The following is a 17,782-nucleotide window of genomic DNA, read 5'->3' as shown; positions in this document are numbered from 1 at the left end:
AAGGGGGAGATGATCAGGAGCAACTAGTGAAAGGCTTGTGAGAGAGGATGCTATCAATGCTTCTGCATTCTTTCCCCACCTTGCTAGAAGATAAACCGATGTACTCCTTTAGCTGAAGTCATAGAGCACTTTAGGGCTTACGTTTGGGAATAGACTTGTTGAGGGAATCAGAAGTGGTCAAATGGATAGATTTGTGCTCACCAGATTCTTGGAGTATTTTTCAACAAGTCAACCCTTATCACTGGGAGTAGATTAGTATTACTGCTTTTATTATTGAAGATACCTAGTTTTGACTTATAAAAACAAAATTAAAACCAATACACTCTACTATAAAATTGGCACGTGAGCTCTCTCCATTTTGGTGAGTGACATAAGGGAAAGGACTTTTAGCACCAATCTTGTCTTCTTTAGGCATCCTCTTGTCAACATACCAACTATGATTTAAATGCTGTCATTTTCCATTTGCCAGTGCGCTTCTCAAGGAGTTCCTGTAAGGCATCTCCTGCCACGATGGATGTGTGACACGTGGCACCACACCAACAGTTTAGCTTCAATCTATGTGAAGTAACATCTGAAATATAATCAGTTCATGCTCCCATTGCCTGTATGGCAAAGAAAGACAGAAGGTACCGATACAGTTCCCAAGCACTGAATGCAGAAGTTCAGCTCATCACTGTGCTGGTATTAAATAACTTAAATGACCCAGGGGCTGAGCTGGCAAGCTCTGACTCTCACAGTTACTGACAGGATGCAGCAATGGACGTAACACCATCATGAAAATGAAGTTGGCTGCATCAACTCACACAAACTCCTGAATTGCATAACACGTTGCTTGCTTCCTTAAGTATTCAAAAGCAACTGGTAACTTACTGTACTAGACATGCCTTTCTTTTCCTTTGACTGGCGCTTCAAACACCAGTGTTCCCAGTCTGTGCCTAGTATAGTAAGTTCTGTTTTGCTCTCCTTTTTGCATTAAGGTAACTCCTGATCAACTATTTTGCAGCAGCTTGAAGTAACTAGGAAATAAATTGGAGAAGTAACAGAGAAAAACTAGGTCACAAGGATTTTGGATCAAGATTAGAGAGGTTCCATTCAAACACTGGTACAATGTCTAAGCTGTCTTTCATTTAGGTTTCATCACAAGACAATTCCCAAGAAAAGGAGTGTGGGTTGGTCCCATAAAATAGTTTTTACTGTGCAAGAATGAGAGTTCAAATTCCAACTCTTAGAGTACTCTGGGTAACATTTGCTTTCTTTATTTTCTTTCCCTGCTATACCAGCAGAATCAGTTACATTATTCTAATATATAGGAACACCCTTGATCAACTCATCCAAGGGAGCAAGATTACATGGAAAATATTTAAGAGTCTCACTTGGCTATTAAATGTCTCCCTAGCCCTTAAATGTCCCTGCTTATTTTTTTTTTAAGAAAGGAAGCTGTAAAAAAAAAAAGAATTCTTTTAAGTGAATTGTGTAATAGTAGCACATTTGCATAAGAATACGAGTACTTACTATATAATGTTAGAAGAATACTGTTGGTAAACAATGTTTCATGTTTTGTCCAATGGAATCCCTTGTGATTTAACACAGTCCACTGTCCATCTAATTTACCCCATTATCTAATGTCAGCTCTCAAGCTGCAGAATTTATGTATCACAGCTGTGTTGTCCTCTAGCTCCTTCTGAGCGTTCCATCAGCTATGTAATTTGTTTAGTGCTTTTCCAGCTTCAGTCCTATCTAGTGCTCTCATTAATGAAAAGCCTATTGTGTCTGGATGGTTTCTAACCATAAAGAAAGATGTTAGGAAGGCATAATTGAATTATATTCCCTCAGATAAAACAAGGTTATCTTGCAGTGTTATTGAAGGTACTATTCCCTTGTTTATTATTATCTGCTAGAGTTTAAAATGATGGTATTGATAATGGATGTGAATAAGACAGTTTATGTAGAGTGCTCACAGGAAGGATGACCCTTTGTTTTGTCTCATTGAGGTATCTTCAGGAAGTTCTGTTCTTTTGTTAGCAGACTTACCTCAGCATATCAGATCAGCTGGGCTAAGTTAGGTCAGATCCCTGCTAGATGAACATGTTGATTTTCTGCTGTGCAATTCAGAAAACACAGCATATTCATTGGACTGATACTACAGTTTCTTTTACTTCTGTGTTTGGCCTTATGAAAAGGGGTTCTTAGATTATATTCTTCTAATACAGTGGGTTTCACTGTAGCATGTGGGCTTGGAGGCAGTCTGCTAAGGGGTCCAGAGGAATTAATTAAGAAAAGCAAGTTTATATATTATCAATGCACATATGAGGTATTTTCAATTTTTCTATGCTTCTAGCATTCACAGTAGGAGGCAAGCAAGAAAAAAATAAAATTAGAGAAAATTCTTAGACAGTAAGAACATCAGAAAATGTACTGTAGGATGATTAGAGGAGGTTAGATGATCTAACATCTAACAGATAGCAAAAGAAATTTAATCTCTAGCTCTCAAATGGCACACTAAAGTTCAAACTTGTTTATTACCAAGTAACTTGAATTCCCTAGTCACAGCAGTTAGGGATGAATTTCACTATTAATCAATTCAGTAAAGCCATCCCAGAGAGGAACATTCTGTAGGGAACTCACAAGAATTCCATATGAAATACTAGTCTCACCCACACTATAGAGTTCAGAATGTATGAGGCTGGCAGCTTTTTCTTGTTTGATATATCATTTAGGTTTCAATTCCAACTTCCAAAAATCAGCTTACCTTGAAATCCTGAGACTATTTGGACTACATCATCATAGACCATTAGAGTAGCTGAGCGTTCAGGAAGAAGGCCAAGACTCAGTGAAGAGAAGACTGTAGAAGATAATTGGTTTAAGTGGGATATACTTGAATGCTCAGAAACATAACCCAACAACAACAGAACTTACTTCTTTATTTTTGCAAATATAGGCAACCAAAACTATTAAAAACATGTTATATATGGGAGAGAAACTGCATGCATTTTCTAAACCAAATAATCAAATTGCCAGGGTAATTATTATTGAACTAAACAGTATGTTCTACACTTTGATTCTCGATAAAGTCATGCACAGTAGGTCCAAGTACAGAAGGGTACAGCGGAAAGCAGGGTTTCAGGTTATAGTTCCCAGCTCCACAGAAAGACTTGTCATTACATAAAGATGAGTGAAACACTAACTCAGTCTGACTGAATTATTTCTTACGTGAAATGCTTACACTTCTTACCTCAGAAAGATTTTAATGAAACTTAACTTATACTTTTGAGATGCTTACATAAAAAGTCATACAGAAATGCAAAGTATGGTGAATAAGCCTGAATAATTTGCTTTAAAATACAGCATGTCCTTACTGAGTCACCACCTACACTACAGAACCTCTACATATAGCAGAACTAGTGTCAATCTACCATGTGGTATGGAAGAGGACAAATAAATGGCTTTATTGCAAGAAATCTGTGTTGAAAGGCTTCCTCTGCCACTGGACACAGACATTCCTTAAAGGGGGTGGGTGCGTAGGTGTGGGGGTGGGTGTTGGGAGGTTATGTATGCACACATATCTGGAAAGTGAAAAATATGACATAATATCATGCCAAGCTTTTCAGACCCAGGAGACAAGAAATATGCACAGAATTAGCCACTGAGAACACCTGATTCCTGCATCCATCAAAATATGTACCCATGAAAATAGGAGTTACATCCGCGGCACTTCTTGCGTGCCTTTCAAGGACAGAAGGAGAGAAGGAAGTTAATGCAGACGAGGCATTTTTGATACCTGGGCACTATCCTGCATCTGCACCTGGAAAGTGCCTGTCCCGCTCTGAAGTGACTACAAGCTGATGAAAACATTTCCAGAACTGATTAACAGAAGTACAGCACAAGGTCTTCTGATTTTCTGGTGCTTTTTAAATTTCCTCTTAATTAACGTGCATTACTTTATACAAGAGATCAATGGCATGGAATTCAACAAGGGTAAATGCCGGGTGCTGCAGCTGGGACGGAGCGATGCCAGGCCCAGGCCCAGGGTGGGCGACGAGTGGCTGGGGAGCAGCTCAGCAGAAAGGGACCTGGGGGTGCCGGTGACAGCAGGCACAGCGTGAGCCAGCAGCGTGCCCTGGCAGCCAGGAGGGCAAACCCCATTTTGGAGTGCCCTGAGCACAGCACAGCCAGCCGGCCAGAAGAGGTGATCCTCCCTCCTGCTGCACTGAGCGTGGTGCGGCCCCACCTTGAATATTGTGTGCAGTTCACAATATAAAAAGATGTTCAGGGTCTTGACAGCATCCAGAGGAGGGCACCAAAGCTGTAAGAGGGCTGGAAGGCCTGTGCTGTGGGGAGAGGCTGGGGACACCTGGGCTGTCTGGTATGGAGAAGAGGAGGCCGAGAGGCGGCCTCATGGCTCTGGGCAGCCTCCCAAGGAGGGGAGGCGCAGAGGGAGGTGCCGGCCTCTGCTCCCCGGTGAGCGATGGCAGGGTGCAGAAGGGCACAGAGCTGCGCCAGGGGAGGGCCAGGCTCGGCGTGAGGAGAAATGTCAGTGCCACGAGGGTGGTCACGCATTGGGACAGGCTTTCTGGAGAGGCAGATGGTGCCCCGTGCCTGTCAGTGCTCAAGGTACATTTGGACAATGCCCTCGGTGACACGCTTCAGCTTGTGGTCAGCCCTGAAGGGGTCTGCAAGTTGGACTTGATGTTCTTTGAAGTTCCCTTCCAACTGAACTATTCTAATTCTAATATAGATGTTTGAAATAAGACTGCATATTGTACTTTAAAAAAAAATCATGTTTTCAAGATCTAGTCTTGCTCCAGCCTTCTCTGAATTAATTACTGCTTCAGATGCAATTGCTGCACTTAAACTAGAAAACATGTTGTAGAAAAGCAATCCATTTTTCCTTCAAAGGTGTCCAGTGGTGAAGAGTACACCACAACATCAGCATTCTAGGAACAAATTACGATGACTGCTAAACTGTCTTTTTACCTGTCGAAATTTATTGATCATCTTTACAACCCAAGTCCACTAGACAGAAGAATTCTCTTACTGATTTCCTATTCTCTATGCAGGCATTGATGGACTATGATCAAATTACCCCATGATTTTTCCGATGGTGAACAAAATAAATTAAGCATTTTTAAGTCTTTCTCTGTAAGCCATATTTTCCAATCTTTTAATCATTCCATATACCACTGCAGTTTTAAACATTCTTCTTGAATTGCAGATCCAGAACTAGACACACATTTCTCAGAGTGGCCATACCAAGAAGAAGTGCTGAGATGGTACACCCGGTCTTCTCAGTTTTTGTTTTACAGATTATTCCCTCTTGCTGCAGTGCTGCATCGTGAGCTTGTTCTCAACCATTCATCCACCATGACTCATGTCTTCCGCAGAGCCACTGCTTCCCAGGTGAGATCTTCCCCACCAGAAACACAGCAAGTTCCTAGAACTGCTCCTAGAACCACCTTTCCCCATGGTTTCCTTTGGCTGATGTTACCACCCAGTCTGAACTGGGCTACTCAGTAACTTCACTCTCCCCTAAATGTCCTCCTAAATATGGACTAACAGTTGAAATTTTATTTTCTTTCAAACTATTTACAAAGTAAAATTGATGTGTAGCCAAGAACAAATAGATGAGTACACATGGAAGCATCATGAACACTTCAACAAGTCAAGTGATGTTAAATTAATGAACTGTTAATAAGTGGAGCCATGGCTCTGCTGATAAATAGTTTAATGGAAAAAGAGATCTTAATCTTTTCCTCCTACCATTTATCACTATGTAAATAAATAATCCTCCTGCTTAAGTGGTAAAGAGCTAGTAATCATTTTGGCTGATATGAGAGAAGTTGATTTCTGCTGAATTATGAGAACAGAAAATCCTTAATGCTTGGTTCTTAAAGCTACTACAATAATATCACGAGATCAGTGGCTGCACAGCCTTTCAGCATAACGTTACAACTAATGCATATTGCCTCTGATGGAAGAATCCTGACCCCTCGGCAAAGTCTTGTTACAGTGCTTTCAACATTATCACCCTACAGCTTTCAAAGCTATTCCCGCTTGTGGTTATCATTTCCACATTGAGGTGGTGGAAATAATCTGTCCATACTTCATTTACCACAGCATACAGGATGGCACATGAGTTTAAACCACTGGCATGGGTGGAACTCTGCTCAGAATGGCATATCTGGTCTGTGGAATGACAAATACTAGTACTTTTAAATGGCGTTTTCAGGAAATGAAGATCCTGCTGTAAGGGTGTACACTGCAGAAACAAGATCTAAATATGCTGCCTATTCCCCACCATTCAACTCAGATTAAAACCAAAAGCAAGAAGAAAACTCATAGTTTTCAAAACTTCTACATTGTGCTGGTTACAAGCGCCACAAGGGGGACATTTAAATACAAATGGATCTTTGTAAGTTTTTAAAATACGATAGGCATCGGAGCTTAATAAAAAAAATAACAGCCTAAGTATTTTGGGTCTGAATTATGTCAGGGCCCTTTTAAGGAGTAATTCAAAGAACAAACCTGTTAAATCTACATGAGATGGATCAAGTTGTAACTTGTTGTTTCTTTAATCAAAGAAAGGATTAAGTTCACAGCATGGAAAGCAAAAGAAAGGATTCTACTCCCAATTAAATCAATAGGAAATGATCTACCAATTTCAGTGGGGAAGATTAAAGGTGAAAGGAATCTATTTTCTGAGTAAAGCTCAGATTTCAGCTGTAGATAGAAAGATTTTGTGGAAACTGTATAGAATTACTGCTCTTTAAACTTCAATGACTTACCAAAACAATAATACTATATTTAATTCCCTTCCCTCAAAATCAATGTTTAAGGAAAAGCAACAAACAAAAAACCCTAACTGAACAAACTCCAGGCCCATGGAAGAATATACAGCATTCAAAAGATCTAGGGCATGAGTAGGAAATATATGAGACACAGGGCAAGGAAAGGTTAATGCATGCTCTAATCATTTATGATCGTATCTTAAGGAAGTATGTTAAGTATGCTGAGGAAGCTGCACTTCATCATATTTAAATAGAAAAAAAAACATCAAGGAAGTTTCCAACTACAATCATAGCATAATTAAGGTTAGTAGGGAGCTCTGGAGGTCACCTGCTTCAGCCATGCATGGGGTTGTCCAGTTCAGTTCAGAATATCTTTAAAGGTGGAGATATCACAACCTTTCTGGGCAACCTGTTCCAATCTTCAGCTACTGTTGCTGTACAGAATTGTTTCCTTTTATTTACTTGAACCCTTCTGTGCTGCAGCTCATTCCAGTTGCTTCTTATTCGTTCATTATGCTCCTAACAGCCTTGCTCTTCCCTATAGGTTCATTAAGTAGACAGAGAACATAGCAGAGTACGGTAGTGGAAACATTGAAGAAGTCAGTCTCTCTTTTCTGAAGCAAGCAAACGCAAGCAAGTAAGCGGCATGTTGAAATACGTAGAGCATTATTCTGGGTTTGAAGAAATTCGAACTGTTTACCCAGTCCAAACACAGATTTGCTGCTTGAACTTGAGGCAAGACACATGTTCCCATTCACTGTGTTCATATTAATAAATAAAGCAGAGTCAGAGCATGGGACCGAACACTGCCCTGTGATCACTTACACTATTTTAAATATTATTGCATTTAACACTTGGCATGGAATTGACCTGGGCTAATTACCAAACCCAAGCTGATGCCCAGGTATGCTCTGGATGTAACACAGGTCTGAGACCACTCCCAAACTGCTTGGACCCTAATTGTGACTGGGGACTAGAGGAAAGGCAGATGAAAGCTGAGGGATGTGACCTTCATCTAGTTGTCATGTTTCAAGGTCAAAAAGCCACCCTCGACCTGTTCGGTTTAGCAGTACAGAAGTAGTCTTCAGGACTCAGTTTCCCCTCCTGTACAACTAATGTAACAGCTCCTACTTTCCACAAAATGTTGAAGCATTCAGATAAGAAATTGCACGCAAGTATTACTGTAATTGTTTGCCTGTTGAAGAAACTAACCATGCTAATTATGTTAGAAAGTCTTTACAACTGGATAACAACTGCAGATTTAGACTGTCCCATGAGACATGGCCAAGAACTGGAAGGCCAGGGCTGGCCTATAATGTAACAGCTGTTGCTATACCTTAGGAGAGAAAAGAACTAGTACATCACAGATGCTGAAAGAGAGCATTTGAAAACAGAGTTCCCATAAAGAAAAAGATCTGGAGTAGATCTGTATGTTCTGTGGAGCTGTAAGAGTACCAACAGTTGTTCAAAAACTGACGCAGCACTGTATCAAGGACAGGCAGGAGGAGAGCGAATCTCTGCACAGCCCTGATGCCATAGCTTAGCTGAGGAAGGAACCTTGCACTTCTGAAACGCACAGATGTTCTTCCTCCCACCAAGGATTGCAAGCATTAAAATATATCATATAAAATTGTGTAACTTCTTTTAGACGCAAAATCTTACCTCAGAACAAAAATAAAGGTCTCTTACCAGGCAATCTTACAGGTTTCCATGGTGCAGAATTTGGCACATATGCATGTTTACTAGCAGTCACTATCAGCTGATTGCCCAACTTATACTGAAACTTGAGGAAGGCAGTGCCATCTGCTCCTGAGGTTCCAGATGCAATGGAGATCTGGTTGGTAAAAATCTCAATGAAGGCTTCAGTTACTGGCTGATGTGTGCTGGCATCGCTTACATGGACCTTCAGCGTTACTTCTGTAATGACAAACAACCACAGTGATTACCACCGGAAAAGCTTCTGCAGGAGGCAGCAGTTAGGAAGCACCAGCACGCCAACGACCACGAAGACGCAGGGCTCAGCGCTGACCTCGCACACGTTGGTGCCAGGTAAAACCTGTTTTCCTGGCCTGCTATTCACCATCTCAGGTGGCTGCTCTTTCAAGCGAGACGCTGCAGCTTCTGTCACAAGGCAGACCACTTGCTCTGGCCCCAATTTACTGTCCAACTGGCTAACCCTACCTGTGGAGGCCCATGCTGCCCATACACAGCTGGGCAGCGTATCACCAGTGGCAGGCAATATTCAATTGATGGGCAACACGTCAGTCTCATGGTAGCATCATAACTCTATACGCACATGCTATATAATGTCACATATTAGGCACAGATGGTACAGCACCCCTCTGTAAGGCCCTCAGCTTGCTGTGCCTCTGCTCTGGCCAGCCTGCTCCCCAGAGAGCCAGCCCACCAGCAGTGGGGAGAGGGCACGGCTGTTAGTGGCTCGTGCTCCCTCACCCCTTCCCAGAGACATTTCTCTCTCTGTGCAGCAGAGGAACAGAGGACATTTGCTGTGATGAGGAGTGAGGGGAGCCTAGGAATAAAGCGGGCTGTGATATAGCCAGAGATCTTGAACCCTCGTGGGAAAGACTGCCCCAGGTGGCACTAGACATCTCTGATGACATCTACCCATGTCAGTGAAACCTCCCAGGATCAGATCCTTGCCCTCAAAGCAGGGCACGACCAGGTGGGATGCAGAGTGCTAGCAGTGAACAAGAGAGAAACACCTCCCACTCCCCGGCTCCCTGTTCACTTGCCCTTTTTCCAAAGGGGCCAAAATGTCACAGCACCTAGTGATATCTGCTTGTCACTCCCAACACAAGTGAATTACCCCTCCCCATATACAACCACTGAGTGTAAGCAGTGAAAAAGCGATTGTTAAGCCAGTAGGAGAATCATACATATTGCAGACACATAGTCAGAAGCCAACACAATGGACTACATCTTACTTGAGTAATGTGCCCTTTTTCCAGAAACTAATTACTTGTTTAAATGTTTCCAGATGCGCAATATTTGTCCACTCCTATGACTAAACCATGCATCGTGTCACAAGGCTTTTGTTACATAAAGCGGAGTGGCTTGTGCAAGACAGTCCCTCGGAAAGGCATGCCTCTATATCGATGATATTTTTCTGTCCCTACAATAGTTCCTCTGCCTCATGCTCTGAAGTAGCAGCTGTTGCCGTTCTTCAATAGCTATGACTTAAATGCAATGCTGCGTTGAAAAGACCCAGCAGCAGTCCAATGCCTCAACCAAACCACTCCTTGGATTTTTTCCTTTATGGTCCCCTCATTCTCCTAAATGAGAACCTACCTCCTTTTTCTCTTCTCTCCCACTCTCAAATTTCTCTTGTTCTTGCCCTCACCTTTGGAAATTCTCTTATTCTTGCATGAACTCCCCTCCCTCAGCTTAGTTCTTTCCACAAGGTGGTAGACAACGTTTTGCAAAATCCCTTTTTTTGTGTCAGGGAAACGCAGCCACTAACAAACAAGATGTTCATACTCCATGTGCAACTCATTTCTTCATGTGCTGCCCAGAAAAGAGAGAGTGACCTCATTTTCATATGTATTTAAAAACAACACATTAGTTTCTATGGAACAGAATTGGGGATACAGTTCTATTATATTAATACTGCCTATTAGGATATTCGGAAATTATTTTCATATATATAAGCACTGAACCACCAAGACATAACACCAAGAAGAACAACAAAGAGCTTAACAAAACCTGTTGTGAATTTCAGTAGTGAGATGTCACAACTGAGTAAGCTAAGAAACATCATGACAATATAAAATTTAAAAAAGGACATCATGATCTAATACAACCCTTCAAAATATCAGCACCTCTTTCCTAAAGGCATTTCAGCTAGAAAGATACTGGGCCCTTTTATAAGCAGAGACCTTCTGTCTGAATCCCAGAGTACAAAAATATAAATATCAGGCAGCCCTGAACAAAAATCCCATTAGAGAAATTCATCATCATCACAGCCCTCGCTTTAGAACTTGGCAATGAAGAATGCCAATTTGGAGGGGATCAGCATGAAATACATTCTAGCTATTAAAGATTCTGGACTTTTTCCCAGTTTTGCATTTAGTAGTGAAAGAAAACAACATATATTGAAAAAACAGCATACATACACTCTGGTGCACACGTATAGAACATGTCCTTTGAAACCTTGCTTTGACTAACAAGTAACTTGTGAAATCTTGTGCATATGAAAGGAAGCCATGTTCATCAAAGGAGAAATGAATATGTATTCACGTATTTACAAACTGTACATGTATTTACAAATGTTAGGACAAAGAGCAATGTAAGTTTTTATTTTCCGAATGTGCAGGGACAACATACTTAGATCTAAAGCCAGATAGCTACGCTGTTAATGTTCCCACTTTGAACTGCCTAGCAAACAATGTTGAAGAACAGATGTGGCTAAGAATAATGGGTCATGCATTAAAAGAAAAGCAAGGAAAGAAGAAGAGCTGAACACTGTGGTTAACAATCTCCCTAACATGTAAGTTAGCCTTTTCTGAAACAATCACAAAACAAGGAACCAATGAGCTCTGATACATTAAATAGTAATCAAGGAAGAGGACTAGAAAATAATGCAAGTATTAAGCATATTTAATTCCTTACAGACACACAAAATTCTAGGATAGAGAATAATACTAAAATTGATCAAGTGATGAAGACTGATAGATCAAAGTACACAAATTTACCTGCGTACATAAATCCACCACACTCTCTCAGAGAAGAGAGCTAGCCATGGGTATCTCTAGGAAGAAATCCATTTATCCCTCACCCTGTAGCTCCTTATATACAGACTTCTGCCTGCATCCATCTCATTTTGCTAAGGAAGGATGAGGGTCTCCAAAATGCTCTTTCCAAACTGAAATGATGAAGGCCATAACCTAAGCTGGACGACTGACTTCTTGAAAGGCAAAAGACTGGGACTGCCACTAGATCACTGGGGCTACTTCTCCTCCTTTTTTTTTTTAATATTTAGATTTTTTTTTCCCCTAAGAAGAGAGAGAAAATCCTAGCAGCTTGAATAACTCTACATTCTTTTCATGTATTATCTTCACTGACATATGTGTGAAATGTACACAACTTGCTTAAATCAGGGCTTTTTCCCACACAGCAGCTACTTTTTCTTTTTATCTAATGCAGCAGTGAAGTCATGAACGCAAAACTGCATTATCGCACCAATTTCCACAGCAATAGAATGACCACAAGCTTTAAACTGGAAAGAAATTGTTGAAGAAAACCCGCTTTCAAACAGAGGCAGTGATAAGAACAATCTATAAAGCAGGATTACCACGAAAACTTACAACTATACAGTAAGCTTCAGAACTGTGATGAGATATTCAGGCACTTTTTCTTAAAGAAGAGGAGGCATGCAAAAGGGAAAGAAGCAAGCAAAATAAGGACAGCAAATGATCCATGATCAGTCTGACCTCAAATTAGTATGGAGGTCTTAGACTGAAACATTAGCTATACTAAAAGAAGTATTTAATTAAAAAAAGCTGCTTAGAAGACTCATTATTAGCTAAGGAATAAAGTCCTTTAAAATATCTGGCAAACTTTTCAGTTGGTGCTCTCAACAAAACAGTGGGGATAAAGCATACATTATTCTTGAGTTTTACAGAATACCACAGCAAGGAGCTCTGACAGAATTAAAGACACATGGACTCAAAGAAGGACATGTACAGGAAGCAAGAAACACAATGGAGGCAGGGATCTGAAATTACCATGGAAGATGAACTCAGAGAACACAGACTGCTAAGAAGAGTGAGCTTCATTCTGCCACAGCATTGTAGAATCACAGAATGGTTTGGGTTGGAAGGGACCTTAAAGATCACCCAGTTCCAACGCCCTGCCATGGGCAGGGACACCTCCCACCAGACCAGGTTGCCCAAAGCCCCATCCAGCCTGGCCTTGAACACCTCCAGGGATGGGGCATCCACAGCTTCTCTGGGCAGCCTGTGCCAGGGCCTCACCACCCTCTGAGTGAAAAATTTCTTCCTAATATCTAATCTAAATCTAACATCTTTTACTTTAAAGCCATTCCCCCTTTTCCTATCACTACAATCCCTGGCAAAGAGTCCCTCCCCAACTTTCCTGTAGGCCCCCTTTAGGTACTGGAAGGCCGCAATGAGGTCTCCCCAGAGCCTTCTCTTCTCCAGGCTGAGCAACCCCAACTCCCTCATCCTGTGTTCATAGGAGGGGTGCTCCAGCCCTCTGACCACCTTCTTGGCCCTTCTCTGGACCTGCTGATAGCTGATAGCTCTGCCCAACATACGTGGCTCCTGACCAGTGAATCCAACTCTTTTGGACCTGAGCATGCATGTGGTTCCCTGTCGGCTCTCAGTGCCACTCAGGCTCACACAGGTAGAGCCAGAGTAATCGTCTGCACCAGCAATGCACGCGTGTCCTGCCATTACGTTCTTACAGCAGTGTTTCATGTCCAAGGCAAAAGCTAGTCGTGTTAACTACTCATTTCCAGAAGGTAGGCCGCTAGTGAAGATACCCTGTCTGGGTGGGCAAGAAGAATGTCTGTCCCTGTCTAACAGTGCAGCCAGGAATGGGCCACTTAAATTCATTAAAAAATGTAAGGCACCTGGAAAACCCTGCAGCACTGCCTTCAAGAATCCCAAAGCAAACTTGGAATAACAGTTAAGGTGGAATACAGAAAAAACGGGGTTAAATTCCATTAAAAGATCAAGGCTGCTGTATCTGTATGGTCAAGCAAGAAACTCTAACCTAAATTTATTTTCTTATATTTATATTCCTTTGTCTTCCTTCAGCAATCACATCTTATTTGTTTTTTCAAATGAGAGCAAACCAAAACTACTAGTTACAGTGAAAACAGCTGCTTAAGAGTAACTCCCAGTTTTCTAGTTCCAAATGTATTGTCAGCTATATAAAGAAAACCAGCATCTCCAAGGTTATCATTTGGGAAAGTGAAATAAAAAAAGACCAAAAAACCCCTAGCATGCTAGCATTCCAATCTAGAATCCCATCTGTCTACTTAATCTGATTTTTTAGATTTTACTAAGTCTAAACTTTCTCTGAGCAATCCCTCCTGTGCCATCTGCTCTATGAACCATGCTGCCTCCTCTGAAATACAAGCAACCTTAAAGACAACTGTTTCTGCAGTTGCAATCCCACTTCTTGGACCCCCAGCCCCTCTTTAGATCACCGTGAACTCCCAGTTTGGAAACGGCTTCCTTAAGAACTGAACTGATATTGCAGTACCCTCAACTATAAACAAACTCCTAAAAAGTGAAAAACACTGTTTTTCATTGTTGTTGCTGTTGTTGTTTTTCAAATAAGCCAGTAACGTTATATAGGAAGAAAAATCCCGAGTGATCTTAGTGATGGCACACTGTCAGATGTCACATACTGAAATAAACAGAGAAAAGCGATGACAGCATTTGGGAATCAAAGATTACAATCTTATTTAGGTCCCAATCTTGCAATTTGGTTTCTGTGCACACACCCCTCTGTCAGGCAGACTCCCTCTGACGTCTGCTGGACAGATGATCTCTTTTGGGAGCAGGCTGACACAGGCAGCCGTTACCACTTATCTTTTCCTCTGGGGGTCCCCTATCCGTGGACAATGTCAGGATATTACCAAAGAAAGAGATATTTAAATTATCTAGGTTTTGATTAGAGAAAGAAAACTTCCTGCTCATTTAAAAAAATGCCACTATGAACTTTATTTAAAATTGCATTCTCCACGCAGTTCAAACTTACTGGCAGCATGCCTGTTTTTGAATCCTACATGCCAAATGGATAAGCCTTTCTGCCTCTTAACCTTTCGCCCGTGTGCAAGGTCAACCCCTCAGCCAAACAATAGGATTTTAATTTATCTGAGGGAAACCATTTTCCTAGAATAAGGAGTGTTCCACATTCCCTAGCCACAGATGCCAACCCAAGCACTTACATCTTATCTTTCTGATGAATTGCATCAAGAAGTCTCTACTGACAAACAAGCTTCAAAATAGTACCAGAACACATCCATATGAGAAAAAGGAAATGTGTGGGTAAAATCCCTCCAGAAACACAAAGGCTCTGTTCTTAATTGTTGTTGTCACCTGAAAGCAAGTTTACATGTACCCCCTCGCATAGCAAACCTCAGTCTTGTAGAGGAGTCACCACAGAGAAGATGGCAGCACGTATTCAGAAGAAGGTCTGGTCCTGCAGAGAAGTTACAGAAAGTGGCACAGCAGAGCTTTCCCCTCTACCACGAGTGCCCAAGCTCTCGCCAGGGTGAGTGTCTGCCACCGACTTCTGTGGAGCCAGACCACGCCGAGGATGGGAGGCAGAAGGTCTGCTTCTGCTTGTCGCCTGGACAGAGGCTCTCGATAGGTAATTTCACAAGCTGAAGAGCTACTGCATGGAATTAGCACGGGGTGCCGACGGATCTCGGTGCGCACTTCTAAAATGGGTGGGAGGTGTTTATACAGAGAGGCTCCTTCTCTAAATGAGGAAATGAAGACCATGCAAGTTTTTAAGCAGGACTCTTCGGTAAGTATGAGAAGGAAGCAGTAGCCTATAGCACACAAGACAGGTTAGACAAAACATGCTTTAAAATCACCTCTGTAACATCAGGGCACTGGGAAAAGGCCCTAGAACAACTTATGAGGACTGCTGCAGTCCCTGCCACTATGGAAGAGCAGCATCAAGCAGAAAGATCCTTACTTCCTCCTGTCCACAGCAGGAAGGATTTAGGAAACAGGAGTTCAGAGAAGAGCCACCTAACAATCCAGGGGAGAAGAAAGCAGTCTGAAGGCCATCTGAAGAACCCAATCTCTTCCGGTACTGCGAGAGAAGGCTGGATCACTGCACAACAAGAAACTATAGAGAAGGACAGCTGAGGAACTTTTACTCTTCCTGGCAGAGATGCAGTATGACCCACCGGCTGTACACTGAGCTTAAGCAAAATCTAGGTGTAATTTCTTAGCGGGAAGATAATTTGACAAGAGAACAGCTTACTAGAAAGCAGATTCACTAGTGCTGACAGACTATGGGAAGATTATTATTTTTTTTTTAAAAACCACACCATTTCTAGATGTTTAAGGATTATAATTATTGTTTAATTTTGGAATTAATCAAATAAATGTTTAATTCTAGAACATTTATGAAGCTAGCCCGAATGATTGTCTGCAGAGCTTCTTTTTAGCACTGCAATCTGAATTTGCTAAATACTGTTCTGCTTTACAGGCTGCGGGGAAGGCTATCAGTACAGTCCTCTGCATGGTCTGAGCACTTGTAGCGTGAGATTCAATTATAGTTATCACACCTCAAAAGACAGGAAGCCATTTTTTTTTCCTCCAAATGCACAACTGACTGTGATTTCTGAGTGTGTCGTTGTGTCCCCCACCCCCAACCCCCCTTGTTCTTCTTCAGAAACAGCAGAAATCTGATGCAACGGGAGCTGCAGAGGCCGATATCGTAGCTGGTGCAGACAGACCCCTCTGTGAGATGTCTGGTGGATGCAGTGGATAATCAGGATCTGGGGTTGTGAACGAATCTGCTCTCTCAGGTCCTACCTGAGGCTTTTTTTGTCCTCTGCAGCACAGTTTGATTCATCTGCATTTCTCATCTAACATTCCTTGCCACTACAAGTGCCTCAGGCATTGCTGGCACTGTGGCTCGTTCCTCTACTGCACAGGAATTTAATTTCCAGGGGACTGAAATGGGTGAGTTTAATTAAAATAACTGGACTCAATATTCAAATACAGCACAGTAGTCTGTGATATAAAGGTCAGATAGGTTCCCTAATGTCTCTTCAGGTTTCAAAAGTCTACTAAAGCATTCAAAAATTAAAATTGATAAACACATTAGTTTATCTCAAAATACATTACCTACTAGTCGCAATACACACATTTTAATAAAAGTGTCACAAAAGGAACTAGAGCACTTCATACCATCTCCAATGACAACCAGGCTACTACACAACCATGCACTCAAGGGGGGGGGAGGGAGGGGCAGTTAAAGGGTAATAAAATAAAGACATTCATCACACAAGTGTCCAACATTTGAAAGAGGATTTGCATATCCTCACCTTCTAGAGCCTTGAGTATTACCACTAAAATTAATTTCTTGGAAAAAAAAAAAAGAGAGAGATAGGAAACTGCTTTAATTTAAAAAAAAATTAAAAAAAAAGAAAAAAAGAAAAAAAGAAAAAAGAAGAAGGAAAAAAAAGTGAGAGCTATATGCATAATGCCCAGATGAGATTCTGATACCCTATTGTTAAGTGATTAAACAAGCATTTATAATTAACTCAAAACTCACGCAGCTATGAAACTCATGAATAGCAATAGTTGCATTAACAGGTCTGTCTTTGATCTCTACAGGAACCGTGCACGACACAAACTAATTTCATTTCCAAACCCTGGATTTTAGGCATGGGATTGTATAAAGATACTGTCATGCCAGTGCAGATGGAAGTTGGGTTTCAAAGCTTTAGCCTGCCACCTGCATAATGCATTCTTTACAAGACATGAAAAAGTAATCCCAGCATAAAAACCTCTCTTTTTCCTAATAGAGTCCTTTGAAACTCTGTTTGGAGATCAACACAGAATGAGATGTGAACGCAGTGATATTTTTCAGTTGCTCAGCATTAGGATTCTCCACTGATTCAAACAAGACCACAGCTGATTTTGCAACATCAGCTCTGAGACATTTCGAGGATAACACACTGAGCTCAACTGCTGCACAGCTCATAGGGATTTTAAGCCAACTTTATACCTACTACATCATCACTCCAGCTTGAAGGAGGGCAGAAAGGGAAAGCTTGCGTTTGCTTATCCATGAACGGCTGTGATACATTTTCTTGGAACAGCTTTTTCCTAATTCTATACATAACAGTATGCATCTGATGAAAACAATTTATAGCAGATATATTTCATGTTTAATTGAACCTGTGTATGTGTAATGGGGCAGGGAGGGGACAAGCACTTTTTTGCTTATTTCCACGCAACATTAATTTTAGA

At 41.5% G+C, this 17,782-nt stretch overlaps 1 protein-coding gene across 1 annotated transcript in view; it reads right to left on the bottom strand.

The window, feature by feature from the left end:
* The window catches only part of FAM171A1 (family with sequence similarity 171 member A1), an 88,796-nt gene that overhangs the window by 29,384 nt on the left and 41,630 nt on the right, over positions 1 to 17,782 (bottom strand). Inside the window, exons 2-3 of the mRNA XM_035545507.2 lie at positions 8,475 to 8,702; positions 2,750 to 2,842 (exon numbers count right to left, since the gene is read on the bottom strand). Of these exons, the coding sequence (XP_035401400.1) occupies positions 2,750 to 2,842; positions 8,475 to 8,702 (321 nt within the window). The remainder of the gene's footprint in view (positions 1 to 2,749; positions 2,843 to 8,474; positions 8,703 to 17,782) is intronic.

Source organism: Cygnus atratus, chromosome 2 (genome assembly GCF_013377495.2).
Source record: "Cygnus atratus isolate AKBS03 ecotype Queensland, Australia chromosome 2, CAtr_DNAZoo_HiC_assembly, whole genome shotgun sequence".
In the NCBI taxonomy this organism is placed as follows: domain Eukaryota; kingdom Metazoa; phylum Chordata; class Aves; order Anseriformes; family Anatidae; genus Cygnus; species Cygnus atratus.
This window is presented reverse-complemented; position numbering and strand designations above follow the sequence as displayed.